Below are 27,353 nucleotides of genomic sequence, written 5' to 3'. Positions count from 1 at the left end.
AACAATGATGTTGATGTCCTCATCAACAACCATTAGTTCATAGAAATTGTCATCAATTACCAAAACCAAATATGGGCGTGTCATGCCATGTCAACACTGCTACCAACATTATCATACTAAAACTCTAAGTTCAAATCCTTCTCATCCTCGATGATCATGTTGTGTGCAATTACACATGCAGTCATGATGTTTTTTTGGGACTCCTTATTCCAGAAGTGAGCAGGACCTCGAAAAATGGCAAACTGAGCTTGCGACATACCAAATGCCCCTCTCAATATCCTTTGAGCATGCTTCTGGTGTTTGGGCAAAAAAATGTGCTTCTTGGTTTTGGGGTCACTAATGGTCTTCACAAATATTTTTCGTGGAGGATAAATATCGCGGACAAGATAATACCCCATGGTATAGTCATGGCCATCGAGGGTATAGTTGCAAGCCAAAGCTTTTCCACTAGATATCCGAGCAAAAAGGTGATATCATTGGAGAGACCCCGACAAACCAAAGAAGCAAAGCCAGATCCATAAATCACGTGAAGTCACGACTTCAAGTATAACTGTAGGTTTACGCGTGGTCGGTGTATTGCGCCACCCAAGCCGTCAGGGAGTTCTTCCACCTCCAATGTATGCAATCAATACTCACAAGCATGCCCAGTCATCCCTTCTCTTCATTCATCGCCATCAACTTCTTGATGTCCTCCTCATTTGGAGCTCGAAGCCACACCGGGCCAACAACTCAGACCATTATCTTTGCAAACACTAGCACACATTCGATGGTGGTATCTTTGCCAATGCAAAAATATTCACCGGTATAGTTGACGGGAACGCCATATGCAATCCCTCTCATCGCCGCCGACATTTTCTGATATGCACAAAACCCAAGCAAACCGGCGACATTCCTCTACCGGGTGAAGAAACGACAATTTTGCTTGCAAGCTTCAATGATGCGAACAAAAAGAGGCCTACACATCTAATATCGCATACGGAAAAGGTGAGAAGGATATGTCGGTAACTCGGCGAAGTAGTCCTTCATGATCATCCTGTCGCTGGGAGCTCGGTTGCGCAGAATGCATATCCGGCCAACCGTGGATCCGCGACGCTTTCTCTTTGGCCCCCTTCAATTTTTTCCACGAGATGCAACACTAGGTTGTCGACATCGTCGTCCAAAGTCATCTCCTCTATGTCGGAATCATCCGACAAAGGCAACGACGACAAACTCCAATCCATCTAAAAAAGTTCACGACGGTGACTTTTCATAAATCTCACTTGTTGAAATTGAATTAACAAATGAATAAACATTCAACTTACCTTCCCCCAGATGGATTTTTGCCGACTGGAATGAAGTGAGCCGCCCCTTTCTTCTCTCGAGTCGACCAAAGCAAATCGACCAAACCCCTACTTCACCATGGACTAAATTCACCGCCCGAGTGCGTGCGACTGTCCCTTGGGCGATTCCGAGGCTCACCGACATTGAAACCAATTGGATCCGCCCGTAACAAGGCCGTGCGACAAGCTCCAGGGCGGATCCATAGTGTCGGTAGCGGCCGCTCGCCCGCGAAGAAAAATGTGCACCCCCGCCCTCCAAATTTGGTGGAATAGGTGCGGCGGGGGAGGAGGACGGAGCTACGCGGCGATCACGGGCAGTAAGAGATGGCGGGGAGATGCGGCAACGATGGAGAGGGCGCGCGAGCTGGACTTCCTTGGCGCCAAGACGCGAGAGGGATAGGGGAACCGGCAAAAGGAGGAAGGGACCCGGTAGATATAACGGAATGAGCGGCCCGTACTTTGTATAACCCCATAAAGAAAATAACAGGCCACCGGATTTTACATGATTTGTTTGACGACGGAGAAAACAGTTTTATCCGCTAAATCCACGGTTATTTGAATGAATAGACTGTTTTGCGGGATCTGATAGAGACGCTCGTGGTACACTTTTGGCATCGGCCCTGTGCCGGGGTGCCATGTTGGAATCCGCCGCGCAATTTCCCCTCTCTTCCCCGTCTCACGTTTTCATTCTTCTCCTCCCCTAAATTCCCCTCTTCTCTCTCTCCAAGGTCTCTCACACTCACTTGAACAACTGCCGCTGCTCGGCGCGACCGACTGGCATCTCTGGACTGGAGCGAGTGATTGCCTGCTTGCTTGTCCCAGATCGAACAGTATAGTATTCAAGAAGTGGCACCACCCAGGGGTGGGTGGGTGGCGGCGACCCGGCCATTCAAGACTCACCTCACCTCGTCCTCGTCCTCGGTGGCGCCTGCGGATATTCAGTGCCCTCGCCCCCCTCCCCCCCGCGCGGGTTCTTGGTCCCCTCCCCGGAGTTCGTCGAGGCCGGCGCGATGCAGCGGCAGCAGCAGCAAGGTAATCAAGGCCGGATTCCCCGCCGCGCCTCCTTGGCCAGTCTTTCCAAGGTTGCAATCTTTCCCTGTGTCCCGTGCGGTTTCTGCGGCTGGTTTTGGTTTGAGAAGGCGCCGGGCGGACAGATTTGAGTGCGCGGGGCGGGGGTGGTAGATAGTGCCAGGCGTATGGATTTGGTGCCGGATCCTTTTTATGCTGCTGTATAACTCATGTTCCTGATTCACCTGGCTGCTATGTTTCTTTCTTCCTTCCTTTTTTTTGTAAATACTTTGAAACCATGATCCTGTCTAGTACAGTAAATGTTTCTTTCTTCTTTTCTTGTTAAATTCAATGGTGACACCCCTGCTTCGTTAATGAACTGTGAAATTTTCCCTTAGTTGTTATATCTGTGTCCCTAATGATCTGGTTTGTGAGAAGTTTGTTACGTTCTGTACTTCCGATTCAGGTCTCGACATACAAAGGCTGCAGCAGGCGGTGAGGACGCGGTGGCTCAAGCCCAGAGAGGTCCTCGATATATTGCAGAATTCCGAGCTGTTCGGGATCCACAATAGGACCCCTCAGAGGCCACCGAGTAATAAAATCAGCCTCTCTTTTCTTGTTTTTTTTTTTGCTTGCGAGATATCTGACCGGGCGTGATTAACCTACTTGGTTCTGAAATTACAGGTGGTTCTTGGTTTCTTTTCAACCGAAGGGTGCATCGCTTCTTCCGGAATGATGGGTATGTGTGGCAGAAAAAGAAAAATGGGAAGAGCGGCAACGAATCCCATGAGTACCTTAAGGTCTGTTCAATGTGTTATCTTTGGGATCTTTGTTGTTATGACCCAATCAGATGAGCTGGATAGCTAATATGCTTTCCTCTTTTCACCCTGCAAATTTCAGGTTGATAATGTAAAGGCTCTGAATTGCTACTATGCTCGTGCAGAAAATAATCCTAGACTCATGAGGCGGATATATTGGATGCTTGAACCGTAAGGACTATGTTTACTTGTAGGCGGCATATGTTACGCACTGTATTCTATGCTTTACATAAGCTTTTCGTGTCTCTCGGGTGTTTTTATATTGTGGTTGCTTCTCCTTAGAACACAAACCCAATAGCAACTTTGTCTTCGTGCTCCTCATGAAGAATTTTTTAGCAATGCTCAAAAAAGCGGAAAGCGTAAGCGAAGCGGAAGGCCACAGCTTAGAGCAATGGACACTTAGGCGCAGCTTAACCGTACTTAAGCGTTTTTTGAAATTGACTAGAATTTAACAGATTTTGAATAATATACACAGGAAAATAGGAAACATGGCACATGTGTAATTGAATAGACATCTAAAATACAGTTCACACCATAGCGAATACACATAAAGTTCACATGGCAAGCAAAATAAAAACTAAAGTGCAGTTCAGTTTAAATAGTCATAGCCTAATCGAGATCATGTGGCCATAATTTTGCCAGCATATGTAGGAAATAGTTCCCAAACAGAGCCTAATAATAAGATAGATGGGATATTGCCATTATTGCGCAAGCAGACAAGCAAAAGTAGTTACAAAACAGTCAAATTCTGCCCAACTTTTTTTAAAAACGCTTAATCTACCGCTTAGGGCAAAAGCGTAGCGCTTTGCCATCGCTCAGCAAAATTATGACAATTCTGGCCAAATAGCATGCTCAACGGATTGCTTACTAAAGGTTTTGGTCCAAAGGTAAGAAGATCCGTTGGTTGGAAATCCGTATCAATTGTTACTGGTTCTCCCGTTCTTGGTACTGTGTCATGTGACTCTAAAGCCCCAACTAGGCTAGATCGAGATCTTGGTCCTTGCTAGGCTTACTCGCGTAAATAACCCCCATGTCTTAGGTGTTCTCTCGGGGGTAAGCGAGTCAGTACAATCGGTTGCACAACCGTCCAGTCCATATCATAATTGTCATAATCAATCATATCAGTAGGTGGCATACTTGCCTGCTCAAGTCCATCTACTATGGATGTGGGCTTGGACCAAGCCATCCCCAAACACTGAACCGGATCTTGAAAACGGGACTGAACTGAATCCGACTTCTTGGCAGCCCAGTGGCTTTTGGTCCCCATCGGAAAGTGCTGAATGGATTGCTCCTTGCCCAACGACAACAACAACAACAACAACAACAACCAAGCCTTTCAGTCCCAAACAAGTTGGGGTAGGCTAGAGTTGAAACCCATAAGATCTCGAAACCAAGTCATGGCTCTGGAACGTGGATAGCTAACTTCCACGCACCCCTGTCCATGGCTAAGTCTTTGTCGATATTCCAAACCTTCAGGTCTCTCTTAACGGACTCCTCCCATGTCAAGTTTGGTCTACCACGACTCCTCTTAACATTCTCAGCACGCTTTATCCGTCCGCTATGCACCGGCGCTTCCGATGGCCTCCGTTGAATATGTCCAAACCATCTGAGACGATGCTGGACCAGCTTCTCTTCAATCGGTGCTACCCCAAGTCTCTCTCGTATATCGTCATTCCGTACCCGATCCTTCCTTGTGTGGCCACATATCCATCTCAACATGCGCATCTCTGCTACACCTAACTGTTGGATATGTCGTCTCTTGGTTGGCCAACACTCCGCGCCATACAACATCGCAGGTCGGATAGTTGTCCTATAAAACCTGCCTTTTAGCTTTTGTGGCACTCTCTTGTCATAGAGTACGCCAGAAGCTTGGCGCCACTTCATCCACCCAGCCTTGATTCGGTGGCCCACGTCTTCATCGATATCGCCATCCTTCTGCAACATGGACCCCAAATATCGAAACGTGTCTCTCTCCGGTACCACCTGCCCACCAAGGCTAACCTCTCCATCCTCGTGCCTAGTAGCACTAAAACCGCACCTCATGTATTCAGTTTTAGTTCTACTAAGCCTAAAACCTTTCGATTCTAGAGTCCGCCTCCATAACTCTAACTTTCTATTAACCCCCGTTCGGCTATCATCGACTAGCACCACATCATCCGCAAAGAGCATACACCATGGGATATCTCCTTGTATATCCCTTGTGACCTCATCCATCACCAAATCAAAAAGATAAGGGCTCAAAGCTGACCCTTGATGTAGCCCTATTCTAATCGGAAAGTCATCGGTGTTGCCATCACTTGTTCGAACACTTGTCACAACATTATCATACATATCCTTGATGAGGGTAATGTACTTTATTGGGACTTTGTGTTTCTCCAAGGCCCACCACATGACATTCCGAGGTATCTTATCATAGGCCTTCTCCAAATCAATGAACACCATATGAAGGTCCTTCTTTTGCTCCCTGTATCTCTCCATCGGCTGTCGTACCAAGAAGATGGCTTCCATGGTAGACCTCCCAGGCATGAAACCAAATTGGTTTTTGGTCACGCTTGTTAACCTTCTTAAGCGGTGTTCAATGACTCTCTCCCATAGCTTCATAGTATGGCTCATCAGCTTGATTCCGCGGTAATTAGTACAACTTTGAACATCCCCCTTGTTCTTAAAGATTGGTACTAAAATACTCCGCCTCCATTCTTCGGGCATCTTGTTTGACCGAAAAATGAGGTTGAAAAGCTTAGTTAGCCCAACGACAAAAAGAAAGAAATTTTAGTGGGGACTCGGGGAGGAATTTATAAGCAGTTCATGGCCACGTTTTGTTTTCCTTTCTTGCTTCTATGGTAAAGTCTGTTTCACGAATTCATATTCATAAGTTATTCTGTGTACGGTCATTACTTTGAAGTGTCAGCATCCATCTGAGATGTTCCCAACAAATAGAAACCACCATTCACCAGTTCCTTGTAGACATGTTAAAATTTGTAATGCTCTACAATGTCCTTCCACTTTTTCTGATGATGCAAAACAGTGCAAGAGACTTTATTCCTAAGGGCAATCCTACATTTTTATTAGGAGTCCCCAAAATAGGCACATCAATTCTTCTACTAGTAATTAAGTTCCAGAAAATATTGGTATTATACCCTGTTATTACTTATTACTATGACTTCTACTGTTGGAGTGTGGGTTATGATTTGCCGAATTTTTTCCCCTGTGAATACGAACCGTTTACGTGTAAATTTTAGTTCACATTTAATGAAAGCAATTCATCTTTGCAGGGCTTATGAGCACATTGTTCTTGTCCACTATAGAGACGTTCTAGAGGTTTGTCTCTTGCTTTATCTTCCTTCTGTCACAACATATCTTCAATTCTGATGCTTAACCAACTGGGATGAGTGAAAGAATAACATTGGTTTACTACCCGCAGTTATCTATTCACTCTGAGGCATAGCACCAGTGAAATTGAACTTGACATTGTGTAGGCTTGCATTGATTAACTCACCTATTAAGCTAGTGCATATTATTATAGTGACTTCAGTCACCACATTTGGCATGTCCTGTGCTTAACCTTTGTTTGTGGATTGATTGTCAGGGCAGCATTTCAGTATCAGTGCTAAACGGTTCGCCAACCTCCAACCAGAATGGCAGTGCTAGCAGAGCTGATGCACATAGTTCGCCAGGGTTGACTAGTGAGATAATTGCGCCACTTCTCAACTCGTACAGCCCAGGATCTGCGGAAGAAGTTAGTTCCCAGATCCCGACCATAAACAATGAAACAAATGATATAAGTCTATTTGATTGGCGGCGGACGCTTGAAATGCAGCTGAGTCTGGAAAACAAGGAGCGTCATGATGTTAACACTGATGAGGTTCTGCCAAATCATGATCCTATCCATGTGCATGGGATTCAGAATGAAGAATTAGACGCATGTATAAACCTTGCAGATGTCTTTGAACTGGACCATGCTGAAGGAAGCCATCCTTATCCCGATCCTATCGATGATGCCCTCATATATTCAGGTGCTCTACCCTAGTACTAGCGGACACCATGCATTTGATTCTTTCATTGGTAATTACTGCCTGGGTGGCTGGGTTAACATGGGCAAACTTTCTGAAAATTTGCATTTTTCCATGTATGTCTTCTCTTGATCAGGAACATGCTGGGACTGGGAGGATGACCAACTTAATTCTATTCTACATCCAGCTTCTGTGACAGTTGATGAAAACCGAAGGTTTCATATTCATGATGTTTCTCCAGAATGGGCATTTTGTTCTGAAAGTGCAAAGGTATCACCTGGAGCAGAAAATAATATCTTTAATTGAACAAGTTGTTCTTGTGAGTTGAATAATCCATCTTCGTTGTTCTGCTCTATTGATAAGATGTGGAACCATCTGGACATATTGGCACATGGGATTTACATTGACATATATGCTATAATCATGAGAGTGTCCATGATCTCTTAGTTCATCTATTGCCTTGTTGACAAAAATGTTAACCATTAGGGAAATTCTTTTTTCAAGTCAATTTCTGCCATGAACTTACAATAATTAACTGGAGACTATATAATTGTAATGCAGGTTGTCATTGCAGGGGACTTCCCTTCCAACCCCTCCAATAGTTCATGGGTACTATTTGGTGATTTTAAGGTACCTGTGGAAATTGTCCAGGAAGGTGTCATCCGTTGTTATACTCCACACCTTGGTGCTGGGAAGGTGAGAATGTGCATGCTCGATGAGAATGGGAAACCTTGCAGTGAAGATCGAGAATTTGAATTCGTTGAAAAGCCTACCAGCACAACGATTAATGGGAACGGGAAACCCAGCAGTGAAGCACGAGAATTTGAATTCCAACAGTGGCCTACCAAAAGTGACGATGAGCTGTTGTTGCTTCTCAACTATGTGCAGATGCTTTTTTGTAGTCATGGCTGTGAACTCTTCTCAAAGTTCAGGTTGCCACTCCCAAATGTTCAGTTTGGTTTCCCAGTTAACCCCTCAGAGATTATAGGGAGAACATGTGAGCAGCTGGACCGTGAGAACACTGTAAATTGCATCATGGAAGTGGTGCTTAACAATAAGTTCAAGGACTGGCTATCATCCAAATTTGAACAGAATAGTGAAGGGGAGTATTTGCTTCCTAAGCAATACCATGGTGTTATACATACAATTGCTGCATTGGGATACGACTGGGCTTTGGAACCGCTGCTTAGTTCCGGTGTGCCTATAAACTTCCGTGATGCAAATGGGTGGACTGCTCTGCATTGGGCTGCACGATTCGGAAGGTATTGATGATCTATTCATTGCATGCAAAGATATATCCAAACTAGTTTCATAAGCTTCCCTGTTCTTGCACCAAATGCAGATGTAATATAGGCAATTTATCTGTTTCCTAGCTTCATCTAATATGGATTTCCTCCTGACTCTGACCCCAATATGAAATGACAGGAAACAAATGGTAGCGGTTCTTCTTACTGCAGGCGCTGCTGTAGGTGCACTTTCAGACCCAACAGCAGAAGATCCTGCTGCCAAGACACCTGCTTCGATAGCGTATACATATGGTTTCAAGGGCCTCTCTGCATTTCTTTCAGAAGCAGAACTAACCAGTACCCTTCATTCTCTGGAATCAAAAGAAAATGGAAATCTCGTAGATCACAATGGTGGAGTGAGTATATCTAGCGCTGTGGATAGAATATCAGATAAATGCGCACATGTGGATGGTGGAACTGATGATCAGCTTGCACTTAAGGATTCTCTAGGAGCTATCCGAAATGCTGTTCAAGCTGCCGGACGCATACAAGCTACCTTCCGTGTGTTTTCCTTAGAAAAGAAGAAACAAAAGGCTCTTCAAAATGGGGATAGCTCTGCTTCACCTTCTATTATCGCAAGAGCTGCATTATCTATCCAGAAGAACTTCAGGTGCTGGAAGAAACGTAAGGAATTTCAGAGAATTCGGAAAAATGTCATCAAGATCCAGGTAAGTTCAGTTCTGCATATCATGCGCAGAATGATTATTTGATCTGTACTAGTGCATTCTTAACAAATGCTTGAGGATTTTGTTCAGCCGATAAGCCAGACCACCTGTTTATTCTGATAGGCACGGTTCAGAGCTCACCGAGAAAGAAATAAGTACAAGGAATTACTTCAGAGCGTCGGCATCCTTGAGAAGATCATGCTAAGGTGGTTCCGAAAAGGCGTTGGTCTGCGAGGCATCAGTAGCAGGGCGATGCCAATCGACCAAGACGAGGAAGAAGACATCGTGAGGGTTTTCCGCAAGGAAAGAGTGGAAACAGCTGTCAGCGAAGCTGTTTCGAGGGTATCAGCTATCGTCGGCTGCCCTGTCGCAAGGCTGGACTACCGCAAGATGCTCGAAATACACCAACAAGCAAAGGTGAGGCCATGATCTGTGGAATGTACCGAAGTCGTTTCAGCCAAAAACTTGCATAAGCCATCCTGCTATATAAGTAGTACATCTATATGTAGTCCGTAGTGGAATCTCTAAAGACTTACATTTAGGAAAAAAGGAAGTAGCACTTTGTGCATGGAAATCGCAACTTGTTTATTCTCTTGAGCTTGATAAAATTGTTTTCCCATCACACAGGTTGGCCATGGAAAGTAGCTGATCTGGTAGCAGCCGATGCTGATGACAGAGCACAGGGCAGCCACTACCCTGTGTCCTCCTCCTCCCCTGTTAAATGATGATCTGGAAAGCAGCTGGCGGCCTGAAGGACAGTAAAAGCCTTGGTGAGTAGTGGATCCTGCCAAATCACAAGGACTTACCAACAAATTCCAGTACCATCACCAAAGTCCATGATGAACCTTTTTTTTTCCACTTCTCTGTACATAAAATTAAAAAACCCATGTGCATAAGCTGACTTGTGGCCAGACTTTAGGAAGATGTAAGGCCTATGTATGATAATGGAGCCTCAGGGGCTTTAAGTACCATCTGCTTTGTAGTATGTAGTACCATCTCTCTCACATTTGCTAGGCGTGTACATGGCAATAAATGTCATGGTAAATCCTGAGCCGTAGCTCAATTGTCAATGGGAAGCATGATGGTGCCTTTGGAAGTTTGTATGTGGTACTCCATCTATCATACTATTTCCTTGGCTAGGACAAGATGATAAATGTATGGCGAACCCTGAAGCTGAGATCAGATGTAAATGATAAATGGCAAGTACTCACATCTTGTGCACATGCAAAGCATAAATGGACATCGGCCAAATTCACACTTCTTTGGTTTGCCATGATTCTGATGTGAAGAAATTCAACCAAAGCACAAGATATCATATGATCCTGGTGCAGGCCTGCAAGGCACAAGGCAGCAATAATGCTCCGGCAGCATTCTGGGCTTCCCTTTGGCTCTTCTATTTTTGCAGTACTAGCAGTAAATCAGATTCTATGGGATCCTGTTTGAAATGCGAAAAGAAAACTTGTTCCTGTGGGAAATGAAGCGATTCCTGCGAAGTTCATGTGTTCCAAGCAGAGACCCCCAAGATATCGACGTGGCCATATTTATTTTCTTTCTTTTTGATGGAAGGTGGTTGAATCTGCCCATTTCATATTCAAATAAACCTGTTCCCGTGAGAAATGAACGTACTACTGCAAAATTCGTGTTCCGAGGATCGACACAATCATAGTTTTTCGCTTCCTTTCCGATGGAAGGTGGTTGAATCCGCCGGTTTCATTGACAAAACAGCACCAGCACAACCATGGAGAAAGTGATCATATTATGTCAATGGAGACCGGTAAGCACCGGGGACAAGCACAAGGCGACCCCGGGGCAAGTAAACAGAGGATTACACCATTGCAACCACCAGGATTAGTTTAGCTGCCATCACAAGAAAGTTCGTCAGTTTGGAGACCTTGGGGTGGGGACGTTTTCTAGACATAATGCAGCAGTTAGGTGTCATGACAGTGGCCCGGACCACGTACTAAACAAGGGTTTAGCCATGGGCGAGTGACATCAGGCAAAAGCCGTTTTCATTGGACGGAGACGCCGCAAAAGCCGCCACCACCAACAGGCAGCGCTCAGTATGATATGCATGTATATTAGCTGGGAAGAGAAGAGAAGCCAACCAACAGCAGGAGAGGCTTCAGGAGGTTGAGGGCCTGATAGTGATAGGGACAGGAAAGAAGAAGAAAAGGAAGGCTTCAGCTTTGAATGTGTGATGGCTTACAGCTTGGGACACACCGCGCAAAAAAACACATTCAAATGCACAAAAGGGAAATTCCTGCACAAACCACCAAACACCTCACTATGTACACCCATGCGATTCCCCGGGAAGAAGGAAAAAAGGAAAGGAAAAAACTTTCTCTCCCTACATTTTACATTTACATTACAAAGGCGGAGGACGTCGGTCGAACCGGAACCTGCGGCTAGCGTATGCGGTTGGCGGCCTTTTTTTCACGCGAACCATCTCCAGGAAGTTGCTCAACAAAATGCCGCATCGTGCATCTGCATCCCTGTTTCAAGAGCTTCACACCTTTTTTCTTTGCCTCTTGGTGGGATGGTGTACCAAGAAGAAACAGAGCCTGGGTGGCTCCATCTCCAGGTATTTTTTCAAAGCTCGTACCTGGAAGAATAAGAAAAATCATGACATTAGACCTGAAGGATTCTATCATTCCACGGGTATATAATATAATGAGCTCGGAGATCTCAAAATCAGAGCTTGCTTTAAGAAATTGCCATGGTTCTTTAGAACCAAACCACCACAAATAAACTTCGGTAAAAAGGCTCGCTAAGAATTGCTTTAAGCTTTATAGACCTTAATAAGTGCATATCGAATCTTCTTTTGCCTAGCAGTGCTATTTTGATTCTTAAGTAAGAAAGAAACATGGAGGAGGGGAGTAAATTGCAAGAGGAGCTTACTCTTGGGAGCACTGCAGCTTCAACAAACTCCTCCGCGCCATGCCATGAGCTGTGTCGCGACATCCTCTGCTAATTTACACTCCATATAGACCTACCTACTGAACATGGTCATGATTTTGGAAAAATCGAGTTACTTCTCTGTACAACTGCTCCCCTTCAAATGGCTTGGAGACATAGCCATCCATTTCACATTTCAAACAGTGCTCATATGTTGCCTGGATAACGTCTGCTGTCATTGCCAGTATCGGAGTTCGCCACCTCCTAACGTTAGCACATTCTGGTGGAGCCTCTCCGCGTTCTACCCGCTCATTTAGCTCTCTTTCCATCATTCTGATTCTCTTGGTGGCTTCAAACCTGAAAAAAATGCATGATAAAACTTCAGTAATTGTGATTGACAGATTAAACTCAAAGGAAATAGCGAGCAACCACTTCAAGACTCACCCATCCATTTCTGGCATTTGTATGTCCATGAAACAAGCATCAAAACTGTGAGGTGGTTTTAGCAATGCAATTGCTTTCTTCCCACTGTCTGCGCAAATTACTTCTGCCCCGTACTTCTTGAGAGCACCAGCAGCCACTTTAAGGTTCACAGCGTTGTCGTCAACCACAATGATTTTCCTCTTGTGAAGAAGGCTACCCAACGCTGAGTTGCCAACCAGTCCATTCTTGACATGCGCCTTATCTACTCCACCCAAAACCCGCCTTAGTGAGGCCTCAAGCATACTTGCACGAAGCGGCTTCATGATTACATTCAAGTTATGCTCCCTGGATATATTTGAACTGCTCTTGATAGAATTCGTAGGGTTCTCCAAAAGAAAGACCTTCGGAGGGTCTGACTGATCTTTGCTCCGCAATTTGCTAAGCAATTGAGGCATTGAATGGGATTCCTTAAGCCAGGTCTCCTTGTCAACTAGCACTAGCCTTGTAACTAGTGATGCGCAGTTCATCTTAGGAATAACCTGGCTTACATCATTGGTCAATTCCGTTTTGACTCCAAGCCTTTGTAAATGATACTTGGTAACATTGGCACGAACCGGCCTATGATCAACTACCAATGCACTGACCCCTTTAAACCCTGGTGATTTGTTGACATTTGCATTGGGGCGTGCCCTCGAAAGTACTGCAGTGAAGGAGAACGTAGAACCAACATGGTGTTTGCTTACAAACCCAATCTCCCCCTTCATGAGATGAACCAGGCACTTGCTGATGCTCAATCCGATGCCAGTGCCCCCATGGATGCGGGCAATGGACGGACCAACCTGCATGAAAGGCGTGAATATGCGGGATTGGGCTTCAAGCGGGATGCCGACACCAGTATCTTCAACTGATATTATCAATCTTATCGTTTCAGGCATGATGGGAGCAAAGGGCAACTCGGACGAGTGTAGATCCATATTGAAAAGTCGGAAGCTCTGCCAACTAAGCCTTCTTTTAGCTACTTCGCAGCCACTTAAGGTGTTGTATGTGTTTTGAATTTCCGTTTCCACATCTAAAGAACACATCACCTCTTCGACAACATGAACCGTCAAATAGATATGTCCTCTTTCTGTAAACTGTGAAAAAACATAAATTGTCAGCCAGCAAGTAACAGAGCACATATAAATCATAAATATTTATAATAAAATGCTTCGTATTTCTATTTGTGCTATTCATGTATATTAGTTATCTTACTTTTATGGAGTTTCCCATGAGATTTGTAATGATTTGCCTCATTCTATTCGGATCGCCAATAAGTGTTTGTGGAACTTGATCAGAGACATACACTGCCAACTGCGCACGTCATATGTAAAGACAAAACCATGAAAATGGAAAATGATTAGTGCATTCAACAAAATACACCGAAACTGCACCGGAAGAATCCACTCTAGAATTACCTCCAGCCCTTTCTCCTGAGCTTTTCCACAGAAGAGAGACAAGATGTCATCACAGACTAGTCTAACATCAAGGGGCACTGCATCAAGCTCGAGTTTGCCAGATTCTATCTTCGCCTGATCAAGAACCTCGTTTATGAGGGACACTAAAGCTTTTCCACTGGCTTGGGCTGTTCTAACATAGTCTTGCTGAGTTGTGTCCAGATCAGTATCCATGAGCATTTGGAGCATTCCTGAAAGAAGTAGTAATTTTTTAAATCCCTTCAGTCGAAAAACAATGGAGAATACATTACGGATTAGATCAATTACACACTCACCTAAAACCCCATTCATTGGAGTTCTGATCTCATGTGAAACCGTAGCAAGGAACTGCAAACAAGCAAAAAAAAAAAAAGGGCACGGAATGACATTTTTTTTCACCTCGACAAGACAGTATAGGTTGTGCAGTGAGATTAGTAACCTGTGACTTGGCAACATCTGCAGCTTCCGCGCGCTTCTTGAGATCCTTCATAATTTGAAGATCGTCTTCAACTTTCGCGATACGGTGCACAGTAGCATAGATTATATAGCCAATGAGCAAAAATATCACATAAATCCCTAAGGATGATGTAATTGCAAGCCATGGCAACGGTGGCTTTTGCATGAACCTGTTGAAGAGGAATATGTCACATTAACGGTTGTTGCGTAGAGAAAAGGGGGCTGCAGGAGTGATAGGAAAGGGAGAGCGACAAATCAATCACCTGCAATGCATCTCATGCCGTCTAGATGGATCGCCAAAGTTGAGCGTGCTGTTATGGTACATCCCACCGCCCGTATCGTTCGAACCGTACATACTGATGGGCTTCTCTTTAGTGGTAGTATCATACACGTTCACCATGATGGATTGCTTCCCCGCGAGCTGATGGAGCAGCTTATCGACAAGCGCTTCTATATCAAATATGCCACCGAGATAGCTGCTTGGCAGCAAAAGCAGCCAGTTAGAGACTCTGCTGCACAACATATGGCTGGAACAGGAGGGACGGTCATGTGTTGTAGGGCTTCTTACCCCACGGCGGCTTGGATGCGCTCCTGCGGCCTCGCATTCGCGGGGGGCTCGGACTTGTACACGGAGTATGTCAAGATCACCCCGAGGCGGCCGTTGAGCAGCTGGAAAGGAGCGGTCAGAACACCCTTCCCGGATTCTCTAGCCCGTATGATGTTCTCGCGATCATCCTGCACTTGTTCAGCATGAAGCAAATGTTCCTCATCGAAGTAGAAGAATGCCAAGATACTAGCAGGTGTGAGTTGGTAAGAAAAAAATGATTCACTGTTGGTAGGAGTAAAAACGCCGGCAGCGGCGCTGGGTGAGCTGAGCTGAGCTGTAAAATCACATGCCGAGCACCCACAGCTGCAGTCCGCTTTATACGGCCGCCCGGCCCTAGTAGTAGCTAGGCTAAAAAGGATAAATCTAGCTTGACAGTGGGGGAAAAAACGAAACCACCGAGATTTTTGTATGCGAGAGAAGAGCAAAGCAGGGAGGGAGGGAGGGAATGGTCACGCACGGCGCCGGAGAGCATGTCGAAGGAGATGACGTTCTTGTAGGCGTCCTGCGCGAAGATGACGGGGGCGTACTCGTCGGCCGGGCCGCGGATCTCCGCGACGGCGGCGTCGCCGGGCCCCTGCGAGCTCGGGGAGGAGTACATCTTCTTGATGCTCCACCCCTGCTGCCGCTCGAACTGGTCCCGCTCGGCGTGCGTGACCCGCACCGCGTACGCCACCCCGCTCGTCAGCGGCCGCTCGAACGCCGTCCTCTCCGCGTACCTCGCGAACGTCGCCTGCAGCCAACGGGCAAGGAATTTCGTCGGACTTCCGCCGCCGTCGCCGTGGATACGGGTTGGAACCTGGGTGGGATGGGATGGGGCGTACCTGGGTGATGGCGGAGGGGGTCTGCGAGTGGTGGAAGGTGTTGACGAGGATGGCGAGCGCCTGGAGGTGGTTCATGCTGACGTTGAACTGGTCCTGGAGCATGCGGGCGCGCTCGTCGCACATGCTGGCGAGCGAGTCGCGGCGCTTCTCGACGGCGCCCGAGTTGGAGTATCGGAAGACCTGCAGGCAGATGAGCGTCCAGCCGACGACCCACAGCATCGCCATCCACCGCCACCGGCGCTCCCGCGCCTCCCGCGAGCCGTGGCAGGTGCTGCGCACGTGGCTCCGCAGCGCCTTGGCCGACAGCTTCTCGGGCAGCGGCAGCGGCAGCGGCAGCAGCCGCACCCTGTCGAACCCCATCCCGAGGAACCCCACCAGCCCGGCCGCCGCCGCCGCGCCGCCCTTCCCCTCCATCCCCGCCGCGCCCCCCTCCCCGCCGCCTCGTGCCGAGCGAGCAGCGCCGGTCATTCGGCTACATCGCGAGCCGCGCCGCCGCACAGGCTCCCCCGCCGCCGCCACGCGTCCCCGCCGCACCGCATCCGCCCCCGCACAGCGAGGAAAAACGGCCGCCGCGCTTCCGCCCGCCCGGACTGGATTGAATGCCCCGGGAGGAGCAAAGCAAACCGAACCGAACCGAAAGAGGGCCAACACCCACGCGCTTTCGCCGCCCGCCCCGCCCTGTCCCCCCACAGTTTCTCTCCTCCCCCCCTTCCTTCCTTCTCGGCCCTTGGCCAAACCCTCCCACCAAACCAAACCTCCGGGAGGCGGCACGGCACGGCACGGCGTGTGAGTTGTGACCGACCGACCGACCGACCGACGGCAACAGCCGTGAGAGGAGAGGAGGAGAGGAGAGAAGAGAAGCGAAGGAATAGGAGGAGGAGGAGGAGGGGCTCTGGTCCAACAGCAACAGGAATAGGGCGGCTACAGGAGGAGGACGGGGGGGAAAGGGATTGGGTTGATTGGAGCTGAGAGAGAGGGAGAGGGGAAGGTGGGAGGGAGAAAGGAAAGCAAAGCAAAGCGAGGGAGGGAGCAGCAAGCAAGCAAGGCAAGCAGGTGAGGCTGTGGAGTGGAGGCGGAAAAGGAGAAGGAAAAGCGGCAGCAAGTGAAACAGAGCGAGCGAGCGAGGCAGCAGCAGTAGTAGTAGTAGTAGACTGGCGGGCCTAGAGCGGTAGAAGGTGGCGACCAATCGCGGCAGCGGTAGAGGCCAGCACGCAAGTGGCTCCTTCCTTCCTTACCCGTGGGCCCTCCCTCCCTCTTCATTTCTCTCTCCTCCCCATCCTCTCTCTAATCCTTCTCATCACCCCCACCCACGGGGTTTTTAATGTGCGTAACGCCCATGTGTGCGTCTTATCTTTTTTTTTAACAACAAGGAGGAGGAGACTGGTGTTGTTTCGTTTCAAACCAAATCGGCAGCAAACGTGCGGTGCAAATCCTCCTCCTGCTGCTCTCTTCTTTTATCATGCTTGCATCCATTTGGTGTCCTGCCAAACCCAATTCGATTTCCCCTTTTTTTTTATATGGAGTTTGTTTTATATACGGTGATACGTGCGTGCTTCGGCTCGCTCTTAAACGGATCGGATGCCGTCTTGCCGTGGATCCGTTCGGTTCCGGAAATGGGGATGTAAATGTAATGGAGTCGAGAGGCGGGCCTGTGGATTGACGGGGGCGTGTTTGGCGAGCTGGCCGCCACCATGCGCGCGCTTTTACTGTAGTCTGGGCGTCAATCGGAGGAGGTTTGGCCCGTCGCCGTAGTACTCGACGGCAGAGTGGATACAGCCGCAGTCGACATACCACGGCGGTCACGGCAGCACGACGGCTTCTCGACGAGTGCTTCAGAGCGGCCAGTAGCAGGCCACCAACCACCCCTGCATCGAGGTGACCATCGCGGCCTCTTTGCCACCACGAACGCAAGGTGTTCGACACTTTGCCTGCAAAGGTATGGACAGTGGTGATGAGTTTTTCTTTTACCACTTCATTTATTCATCGGACGATTCGTCGTCCGATGATGACGATATTGTGGTGGCTGCAGTGATGGTTCACGACCACATTCAACGGCAGCTTCCTCGGTACAAGGGGTCACTCCCTGGTCGTGTTCTGAACCTGAACCGCGACAGGAAGAGAGGCCAGGCCCTGCTCTATGCCGATTACTTTACGAACACACCGCTCTTTAAGCCGGATAAATTCCGTCGCCATTTTCGTATGGCAAGGCATGTGTTCAATCGTATCTGAGAGGGAGTGGTTGCTCATGACCCATACTTCTAGTGCAAGACGGGTGCCCTTGACAAGCTAGGATTCTCCTCTTACCAGAAATGCACCGCGGCCATCCGAATGCTTGCATATAAAATTCCAGGCGATCTGGTGGATGAGTATGTGCGCATGAGTGAGACAACATGTCTGATGTCAATGTACAAGTTCTACCAGGCTGTGATCGAGGTGTTTGGCCCTGAGTACTTGAGGCAGCCAACTGCCGCTGATACAGAGAGATTGTTGGAGACCAACGCAGCTAGAGGCTTTCCAGGCATGCTTGGCAGCATAGATTGTATGCACTGGGAGTGGAAGAACTGTCCATTTGCTTGGCAGGGCCAGTACAAGGGACATGTCAAAATGTGCAATGTCATATTAGAAGCGGTGGCTTCGCAGGATCTTTGGATATGGCATTCTTTCTTCGGCATGGCAGGTTCTCACAATGATATCAACGTGCTGCAGCGTTGTCCAGTGTTCGCAAGGCTTGCAGAAGGCCATTCCCCATGTCAACTTTGAGATCAACGACCACCAATACAACAAGGGATACTATCTAGCTGATGGTATATATCCTCAGTGGTCAACTTTTGTGAAGACAATCTCGGACCCTTAAGATGAGAAGATAAAGAAATTTGCCCAAATGCAAGAGAGTGCTATAAATGATGTGGAACGTGATTTTGGTGTGCTTCAATCCCGATGGGGTATCGTTCGAAACCCTGCACTATCATGGGATGAAAGGAAGCTTTGGGAGGTGATGACTGCTTCTATGATCATGCACAACATGATCGTTGAGGACGAACGTGATGACATTATCTTTGACCAAGGGTTTGATTATCAAGGTGAAAATGTTGAGCCCCTGTATCAAGAACCGGTCACATTTCAACAATTTGTCCAGTTCCATCGTGAGATGCATGATTGGCACAATCATTTGAATCTTCAAAATGACTTGGTTGAACACATGTGGGAACATATTGGCAACCAATAAATATAAAACTATTTTATTTAGAGACAATTTCGATTTGGTTTTAAAACTATTTTATTTAGAGACAATTTTGATTGGGTTGATGTGCAAACTTGTTTTGATACGAAAATGTGGGCATTTTAGGCCATGGCGGACAGGATGGGGCAAAAGAATACGGTCGCGCACTGGACGCACGGCCACCGCATCTCCGGACAGGGCCGGACACGACCCCATCTCCCTATCTAAACGGACAGAATCCGGGCAAAACGGACGTCCGTTTGGGGTCACGCGGTGGAGTTGGCCTTACTACATGAGCCGTACTTGTTTGTATAGTTTGTATGAGGTGAGGTGAGACACGCTCAACCCATACTTTGTTTGCTAGGTTAGAGTATTTATAGCCCACGCCTCAAATGACCCTTCATATTGTTTCGAAACGTGTTCGCTTAGTGATCGGATAGGAAAGAAGAAAAAATAATAGTCCAATCGGACCCTTCATATCATGCTTATATGTTCAGGTTGTCCACGAATCCTCATATCCATCTCAAATATGGGGAGGATATAAGGGTTCGCGGACCCATCCGATTACGTCCGGTCAGTCCGCCACATAGGACGTGGCCTTATCCGTGATCACTTTTTTTTTCTTTATTCATTTTTTCTTTCTCTCTTCCTCTTCACCAATCACGTGCAAGTAATCAGACATATAAGGAAGAAAATGAGAAGCATGGTTGCGCGAACGGACAAATAGAGGACACAACAATGAAGGATCCAGGAACCAGGCGAGGGGGGGGGGGGGGAGCTGGGCCCGGGGCGCGCTGGACAATTGCTTCATTCATTGTAGCATCTCGAGCACTATAGCGCTACTGTAGAGACAATGTATCAACCTAGGGCTCGGGGCTTTGTCCAATTCTGGATTCGCTTTTGAGGACACATCCGGTCATTGACTGGACGCATTCACGGACATTTAGGTGATCATATTTACAATGTCCGAGTGCAAATGTTCTTAGACATTAAGGGCAGTAAAACTGGGCACTTTCCAAGCCTTCTCACGCATCTCAGTTGTTAGCCGTTGGATTTAACATTTGGATCGTTTTCAGTCGTTCGATGATCGTTAATTGCTAGCAGGTCACGTTTTCAGCTAAGTTCTCACGCATCTCAGTTGTTAGCCGTTGGATTTAACATTTGGATCGTTTTCAGTCGTTCGATGATCAGTAAAACTGGGCACTTTCCGAGCCTTCTCACGCATCTCAGTTGTTAGACATGTTGTCATAAGATTGTATTGAGCCGAGACGATGCTTGGCAGCTTATATCTGTATCTGTAGTGGCCTTCATCATTAGAGTTTGACCATACAAAAACATGAAGAAAAACACATATTTTTCCAGCACTTAATTTATAGTTGCAGCAATAAAGCATCATCGTTTGAACATAATCTCAACAATAGTAAGCTATTTTGGCCGTACATACATATGGAGAAACATGTTTCAACACTTAAACACATAATTCAAAGGTTGCGTGTCCACATCTCTTTGGTGAAAGCACGGACCAAAAAGATTGCACCATGTGCGTATAATATATAAATCACAAATAGACCGGAATGCACAACCATCTCTAGTAACCAAACCAATCGATACGGCCGGCTGGTGAACCAGCAAGCATACGGAAAACTACGAACAAAATGACTCCTTTTAGGCCTTGTTTAGATTACCGTATCCATCTTAAATACTCTTATAAAAAATACAGATCTCCATTCATCGTATTATTTTCGGCTGGAAATCTTTCCATGACCGGTAATACATGTGTGTAAGATAAATATATATGTATTAAAATACACCGTATCCAAGCGCGGCCTTACGTTCTCGCACAAGCTTGGGGAGGACGGTTTCCTTGAAAATTTTGTCCTTAAACTCGTATTCTCCCCATCCATTGCTCTTGTGCGTATGCCATGACCCCCTTCAAACATTTGTTGTCCGAAACAACATATTCAAGTGAAATGAGAAGGCATGAAATATTTCAAACTCTATTCCCTCATGATCATCGACACATCCACAAGGTAAGGGAACAAAGTAAACACACACACACATACACATGGAGATGGAAAACATCAATATAACTCGGTGGCGGAGATAAGCCTATGGCAATTAGGGTATAGCCCTAGGCTTAGTGACAATATGTCTTGTAATTTCTTCCTACAAAGTGCATAAAGTCGACAGAATGCATCACTTAAACTAGCTTAGCCCTAGGTGTAATCAGATGCTACCTCCGTCCCTGATATAACTCACATGTGTTCGTTTTTACCCGCAAATAAGGAAGATCAATAAAAACACATCCTAGCGAATTTAGTAGGCGAACCATCGATGTGTGTTTTAAGACTATTGTTTCAAGTCAATAAACCTGCAAATCCGCTTCCCCTTCTTTTATGTTTACATTCATTTGTTGTGTTGCCAAGCCGAATTCAATTTATTTATATGGTACATACTCCCTTCGCTCTTAACCATAGGACATCTTTGACATGAAATTCGTCGCCCACTTAAAACATGAAACAACTCCTGGTCATGAACGTTAGTTTGAGTATACTTATGTTGTTAGACCCGATTAACTTGTCCCGGTGGCTAGAGGTGGTGTCTCATGTTTGTGGTCAGTGTGATAACAGTTGAAAATATGCCGTAGAGGCAATAATAAATTAGTTATTATTATATTTTCTTATTCATGAAAATTGTTTACTATCCATGCTATAATTGTATTGATTGGAAACTCAAATACATGCGTAGATACATAGACAACACACCGTCCCTAGTGAGCCTCTAAGGACTAGCTCGTTGATCAAAGATGGTCAAAGATTCCTGATCATAGACATGAATTGTCATTTGATAACGAGAACACATCATTAGAGAATGATGTGATGGACAAGACCCAAACTATGAATGTAGCATGTGATCGTGTCAGTTTATTGATATTGTTACTTGCATGTCAAGTATTTGTTTCTATGACCATGAGATTATGCAATTCCCAGGCACCAGAGGAATGCCTTGTGTGTATCAAACGTCATAACGTAACTGGGTGACTATAAAGATGCTCTACAGGTATCTCCGAAGGTGTTTGTTGGGTTGGCATGAATCGAGACTCGGATTTGTCACTCTGTATGATGGACATGTATCTCTGGGCCCACTCGGTAATACAATATCACAATGAGCTTGCAAGCAATGTGACTAAGGAGTTAGTCACGGGATCTTGTATTACGAAACGAGTAAATAGACTTGTCGGCAACGAGATTGAACTAGGTATGGAGATAGCAACGATCGAATCTCGGGTAAGTAAGATATCGAAGGACAAAGGGAACATTATACAGGATTGATTGAATCCTTGACATCGTGGTTTGATTGATAAAGATCTTCGTAGAATATGTAGGAGCCAATATAGGCATCCAGGTCCCGCTATTGGCTATTGATCGGAGAGTGTCTGGGTTATGTCCGCATAGTTCTCGAACCCGCACGATGTGCACACTTAAGGTTCGGTGACATTTCGGTATAGTTGAGTTATGTATGTTGGTGATTGAAGGTTGTTCAGAGTCCCGGATGTGATCCCAGACGTCATGAGGAGTACCGGAATGGTACAAAAACGAAGATTGATATGTAGGAAGGATGTATACGGGTTCCGGAAAAGTTTCGGGCATTATCGACAAAGTATCGGGAGTGGCGAATGGGTTCCGAGGGTTCACCGGGAGGGGCCACCCACCCCGGGGGCACATATGCCTAAGAGGTGGCACACCAGCCCCTGGTGGGCTGGGCGACCAGCCCCTATGGGCCTATGCGCCCAAAGTGAGGAGGTGAAGAGGAGTCCGAATAGGAGGAGGACTCCCCCTAGCGCCTCCGCACCAAATTAGGTAATGGCGCCGCCCCTTCGCCTCCCTCCTATATATATATATTGGAGAGGAGCTAGCGCCACCGCACCCAAAAAGTTTATGGCGCGAGCCGCATCCAATTAGGTCTTGGCGCACATCCGCACCTAATTAGGTGATGACACAGCTCTCTCTCTCTCCCTCCTCTAGTTCATTCTTCATCTAGATTGATTCGGTAGGGCACGACGCAACCTTGTCGGATCAGCTCCACCACCACCCCCGCCATGCCTTCGTGCTGACGGAGAACTCAACTGCCTCTCCACCGTCACTTGCTGGATCAAGGAGGTAGAGATCGTCATCGAGTTGTACGTGTGCTGAACACGGAGACGCCGTCCGTTCGGCACTAGATCGGGATGGATCGTGATGGGATCGCGAGACGGGTCGTGATTGGATCACGAATACGTTCGACTACATCAATCGTGTTATATATGCTTATGCTTAGCGATCTACAAGGGTATGTAGATGCACTCCCTCCTCTTGTAGATGTTAGTATTCATAGATTGATCTTGGTGAGCGTAGGAAAATTTTTGTTTCTCATACGATGTTCCCCAACAATAACATGTCATTGGCACCGGGATGACGCAAAGGTGCATGGTGGAGGTGGCAAGCCATGGATGGTGCACAGGGGCATGGCCGACTCGACTAGGCCGCGCTTGAATCAATGGGGCAGGGGGACTATTGTGATAAGGTAGTGGTTGGGCAATTAAATCTATAGTGGTGGGCATGAATCGTGCTCCTTGGTGAAGTGATTGGTTTCAGTTTTGTTGGTGCACTTGGCAACAGAGTTGATGCACAACCTCGCGGGTTGTTAGTGGTTTGGTCCCTTCAAAGGACCTTCAAAGGTGGAGTTTCTCTAGATTGTCTTTCATTCTCTCTCCTCCCTGTAGGTGTTGCCAACGAGTGTTCCCTTTACACGCTACCGCGGAGGTTTTGGCGTGACTGGGCCCTTCTTCGAGGTTCGATGATTTTTTTCTTGATGCTTTAGGTGGAAAGGTTATGTCTTCGACATAGGTCGATGTTGTGGCCGCTCTTATGCACATGCCTTGTTTTTGCAGTGAACATGTTTGACGGAAGAGTATTTAAATTTTCTAAAAAATGTCAGGGTATTTTTTCCTATGTTAATGATGGCATGGAAATAAAGGACTTATTTTCGCAAACATGCTTCTTTTTGCGGGTGTACAAACATGTTTTCATGACCAACCTAATGATATTGTTCCGGGAAATCAATTATTTTCTTTAGAGAAAAGGACTTTTTTTTTACATTCACGGTTAGTGATCCTCCTTTAACCATGTAGCACCTGATTAAAATATTTACACACACACACACGTTTCTGAAATAGAGTTGTACACACATGTACATGCCGTCGTTTCTTCCTCCAAACCCATCGTTGAATTAACAAAACAAAAATGACGTTGCTGCGGAAATCCCGGCGTTCCATTGGATTATTTCGAGCCACCGACGACTGAATCTCCCCGTTGATAGCAAGCAAACAAAAGCCCGGGAGGGGGGCGCCGCGACGTGGACGTGTAAAGTTAAACCCCCGGCTCGATAAACCGTTCGGCGGAGGGAGGGAGGGCTGCCGCTGCCGCTGCCGATGACGGGTGGCGAGGCTCCAGCAGCCGCCACCCCCCACCACACCACTGGGCGCAGAGCTGCCCGTCGTCTTCCTCCGGAGCTGGGCGATCGGGCCACTCACGGCTCTCCGCTGCTCCACTGCCGGTCTCGTCCTCCGGCCTCGCCTGTACCCTAGCTAGCTAAGCTGGGCAATTCGGACGATTGCGCCGCGTGGTATCCCAGCCCCCAATTATATGAGAGAGAGGGTCTGAGGGTGGGTGGTGCGCTGGGGCTGGGGGTGAAAGGGAGAGGGAAGTGATCGACCCTCTGTAATCTGGATCGGGGCCTCGGTTGATAACCTCACCACCAATGATTTTCTATTTCCACGGCGGAAAAGGATAGAGGAGCTAAGCCCCGTGCTAAATATGAGCATGCTTTTGGCCGGCGTGATGGCTCCGCGTCGTTTTCGGCCGACGGTGACATGTGCGGACAAGTGACACTCGTGCGTGCCTTTCCGATCCGACGGCCACCGAACCGGCCGTATTCTTCTTGGTTCCAATGGATTCAAGGACCCTATCCACAATGAAAAATTCTTTGGCTCCGTTCAGATATGTATTCTTTTGGCTCGTGTTGGATGATCGTTATTACTTTGCAGGGGGTGTTAGATACTCTATCAAATCTACAGATAGTTCAAATGCAGTAGAATTATTTTACAGTTCAACTTTTATTGATAGCTTACCAAGTTGATCACCTGGTAGAATTATTTTACATTTGACACACACACACTAGGCCATCGAGTCATGGTTATAGTTATACGGGTGTCTCGGGCTCTTTGAATTTTCTTTGTTATCAACTCTTTGAAAAATAATCTTTTCGGGTTTTCGTTGTCGACAATAACAATCGCGACAATTATATTTTTGATGCCATTCGTAATTGCCCATCAATTGTTCGCTAGTGCTATTTCCTATCAACTATTTCCGTGAACATTTTGCATGCTGAGAACAAACATTTCTTTGTCATTTAACCAAAAAAAGTCCCCTTTGTATTACAAAGCAAACAGCCGATACAACCAAAATAGATGTTAAGGCGAAAACAATACAGTCACATCAAGAAAACAAACATAATGATCCATTCGCTCAATCATCTTCTGCAACAATAGTATGTTTTCACCCATAACATTGATGAACGCGTTCGGGAAGGGCTCGTTATGCCAATGCCTCTATCAAGCCATTCCCATCCTTGCCTATACCTTGTGGAGCCAGTATGTTGTCGCCCATAACATTCATGAGGTCGGTGGTAGTTACATTTTAGTTGAATGGTATGTACAGTAAATATGCAATATATCATATAACTAATGTGTATGCATGATCAACAAGGTTGTAGCAAGCCTTGCCCGTAATGATGGACATCTTAAACTAGAAAATATATCGAGTTACGTCTTTGAGCTTGTCATTTCGCTTAATGAAAGCAAAGCTATTCTTAGACAAACTTGACTCTTTTGCGCATACGAAGAGATGAAAATGTGTCCAACACTTCCCTTGGGAATTACCTCGTCCATGAGCACTCTGGATATGGTTGTTCAAAAATGGTTTCCCAAACCATGATAAATCCACAATTATTCCATGGTTGATTCCTTTAGGATGTGTTTGGTTGCCCATAAAATTATAATCAGGCCCGTTCCATGCAATATTTTTTAGATCTTGGGCTGTTTGGTTACCTGCAAATACTGTTCGGCCTGCATACCATATTTTTTAAAGCACTTCTGGGCCTGGCTTGCTGAAAACAGTCGAATCGATAATTTCTAGCAAGCCAGGCCCGAGCGATACTTTGGAGAGCACGTGAGCGGCTCGCCGGGAATATGCTCACACATAATGTAGCGATACTAGCGCCCTCTCCGGCCTTGAGACCTCCACCATAGTCGTCGCCGACCCCGGCTTCGCACCCGTCCGTACACCACCAGCGTTGCAGCTGGCGTTGTCTTACAGGTCGGTGCTCCATAAGCAAACACAGGCGTACCAGCTATTGGGGAATGTTGCACGGAAAACAGAAAAATTCCTACGCACACAAAGACCTATCATGGTGATGTTCATCTATGAGAGGGAGATCGGATCCACATACCCTTGTAGATCGCTAAGCGGGAAGCGTTATGAAACGCGGTTGATGTAGTGGTAAAGATTCGTGATTCAAGTCACTGTCGACCCACGATCCGTTCCGATCTAGCGCTGAACGGACGACACCTCCGCGTTCAGCACACGTACAGCTCGATGACAATCTCCGCCTTCTTGATTCAGCAAGAGAGACAGGGAAGTAGATGAGTTCTCCGACAGCGTGATGGTGCGCCGGTGATGGTGATGATCTATTCCTGCAGGGCTTCGCCCGAGCTCCGAACAAATCTGATCTAGAGGAAGTACTACGAGGTATAGGTTTGAGTTGCACGTGGCAAAGTTGTGTATCAAAAACCCTAAAACCTCTAGTATATATATGACGAGGGGAGGGGCTAGCCTTGGGGCTCAAGAGAGCCCCTAGGGCGCCGGCCGAAGTGGAGAGGAGGACTCCAACTCCAATTCGGTTTGGGGAAGGAGGAGTCCTCCTCTTCCTTCCCACCTCCCTCTTTTTTTTCTTTTGGTTTTCTTTCCTAGCGCCATCGCCCACTTGGGCTGGCCTCACCAGCCCACTAAGGGCTGGTGCGCCACCCTAGGACTATTGGGCTCACTCCCGGGTGGGTGGGCCCCTCCCGGTGAAAACCAGAAACCCATTCGTCACTCCCGGTAAACTGCCGGTAATGCCCGAAATCTTTTCGGTGACCAAATGAAACCATCCTATATATCAATCTTCGTTTCCGGACCATTCGGGAAACCCTCGTGACGTCCGTGATCTCATCCGGGACTCCGAACAACCTTCAATCACCAACACCTGTAACTCA

At 46.9% G+C, this 27,353-nt stretch overlaps 2 protein-coding genes across 3 annotated transcripts; one reads left to right on the top strand and one right to left on the bottom strand.

Moving 5' to 3' along the window:
- The first annotated feature begins 1,964 nt into the window (after positions 1 to 1,964).
- LOC123445256 (calmodulin-binding transcription activator 4-like) lies at positions 1,965 to 10,202 on the top strand. 2 transcript variants are annotated; one of them, XM_045122218.1, is made up of 12 exons: positions 1,965 to 2,351; positions 2,794 to 2,919; positions 3,012 to 3,127; positions 3,228 to 3,316; positions 6,418 to 6,463; positions 6,732 to 6,881; positions 6,963 to 7,158; positions 7,292 to 7,425; positions 7,717 to 8,417; positions 8,581 to 9,109; positions 9,230 to 9,523; positions 9,734 to 10,202. In XM_045122218.1, the coding sequence occupies exons 1-12, from the start codon at positions 2,330 to 2,332 to the stop codon at positions 9,749 to 9,751; spliced, it is 2,421 nt and encodes an 806-aa protein (XP_044978153.1). In that variant the 5' UTR covers positions 1,965 to 2,329; the 3' UTR covers positions 9,752 to 10,202. The 2 variants fall into 2 exon arrangements, with proteins under 2 accessions (XP_044978153.1, XP_044978152.1); XM_045122217.1 differs by having other exon boundaries at positions 6,732 to 7,158.
- Positions 10,203 to 11,267: 1,065 nt separating this feature from the next.
- LOC123445255 (probable histidine kinase 3) lies at positions 11,268 to 16,905 on the bottom strand. The gene is made up of 11 exons (XM_045122216.1): positions 15,781 to 16,905; positions 15,417 to 15,689; positions 14,921 to 15,087; positions 14,616 to 14,828; positions 14,336 to 14,522; positions 14,193 to 14,244; positions 13,879 to 14,108; positions 13,676 to 13,774; positions 12,446 to 13,557; positions 12,005 to 12,358; positions 11,268 to 11,708 (listed from the first exon to the last, which is right to left on the bottom strand). Exons 1-10 carry the CDS (start codon positions 16,246 to 16,248, stop codon positions 12,100 to 12,102), a joined length of 3,060 nt encoding a protein of 1,019 aa, XP_044978151.1. The 5' UTR covers positions 16,249 to 16,905; the 3' UTR covers positions 11,268 to 11,708; positions 12,005 to 12,099.
- Positions 16,906 to 27,353: the final 10,448 nt, after the last annotated feature.

Source organism: Hordeum vulgare, chromosome 3H (genome assembly GCF_904849725.1).
Source record: "Hordeum vulgare subsp. vulgare chromosome 3H, MorexV3_pseudomolecules_assembly, whole genome shotgun sequence".
NCBI lineage: Eukaryota > Viridiplantae > Streptophyta > Magnoliopsida > Poales > Poaceae > Hordeum > Hordeum vulgare.
This window is presented reverse-complemented; position numbering and strand designations above follow the sequence as displayed.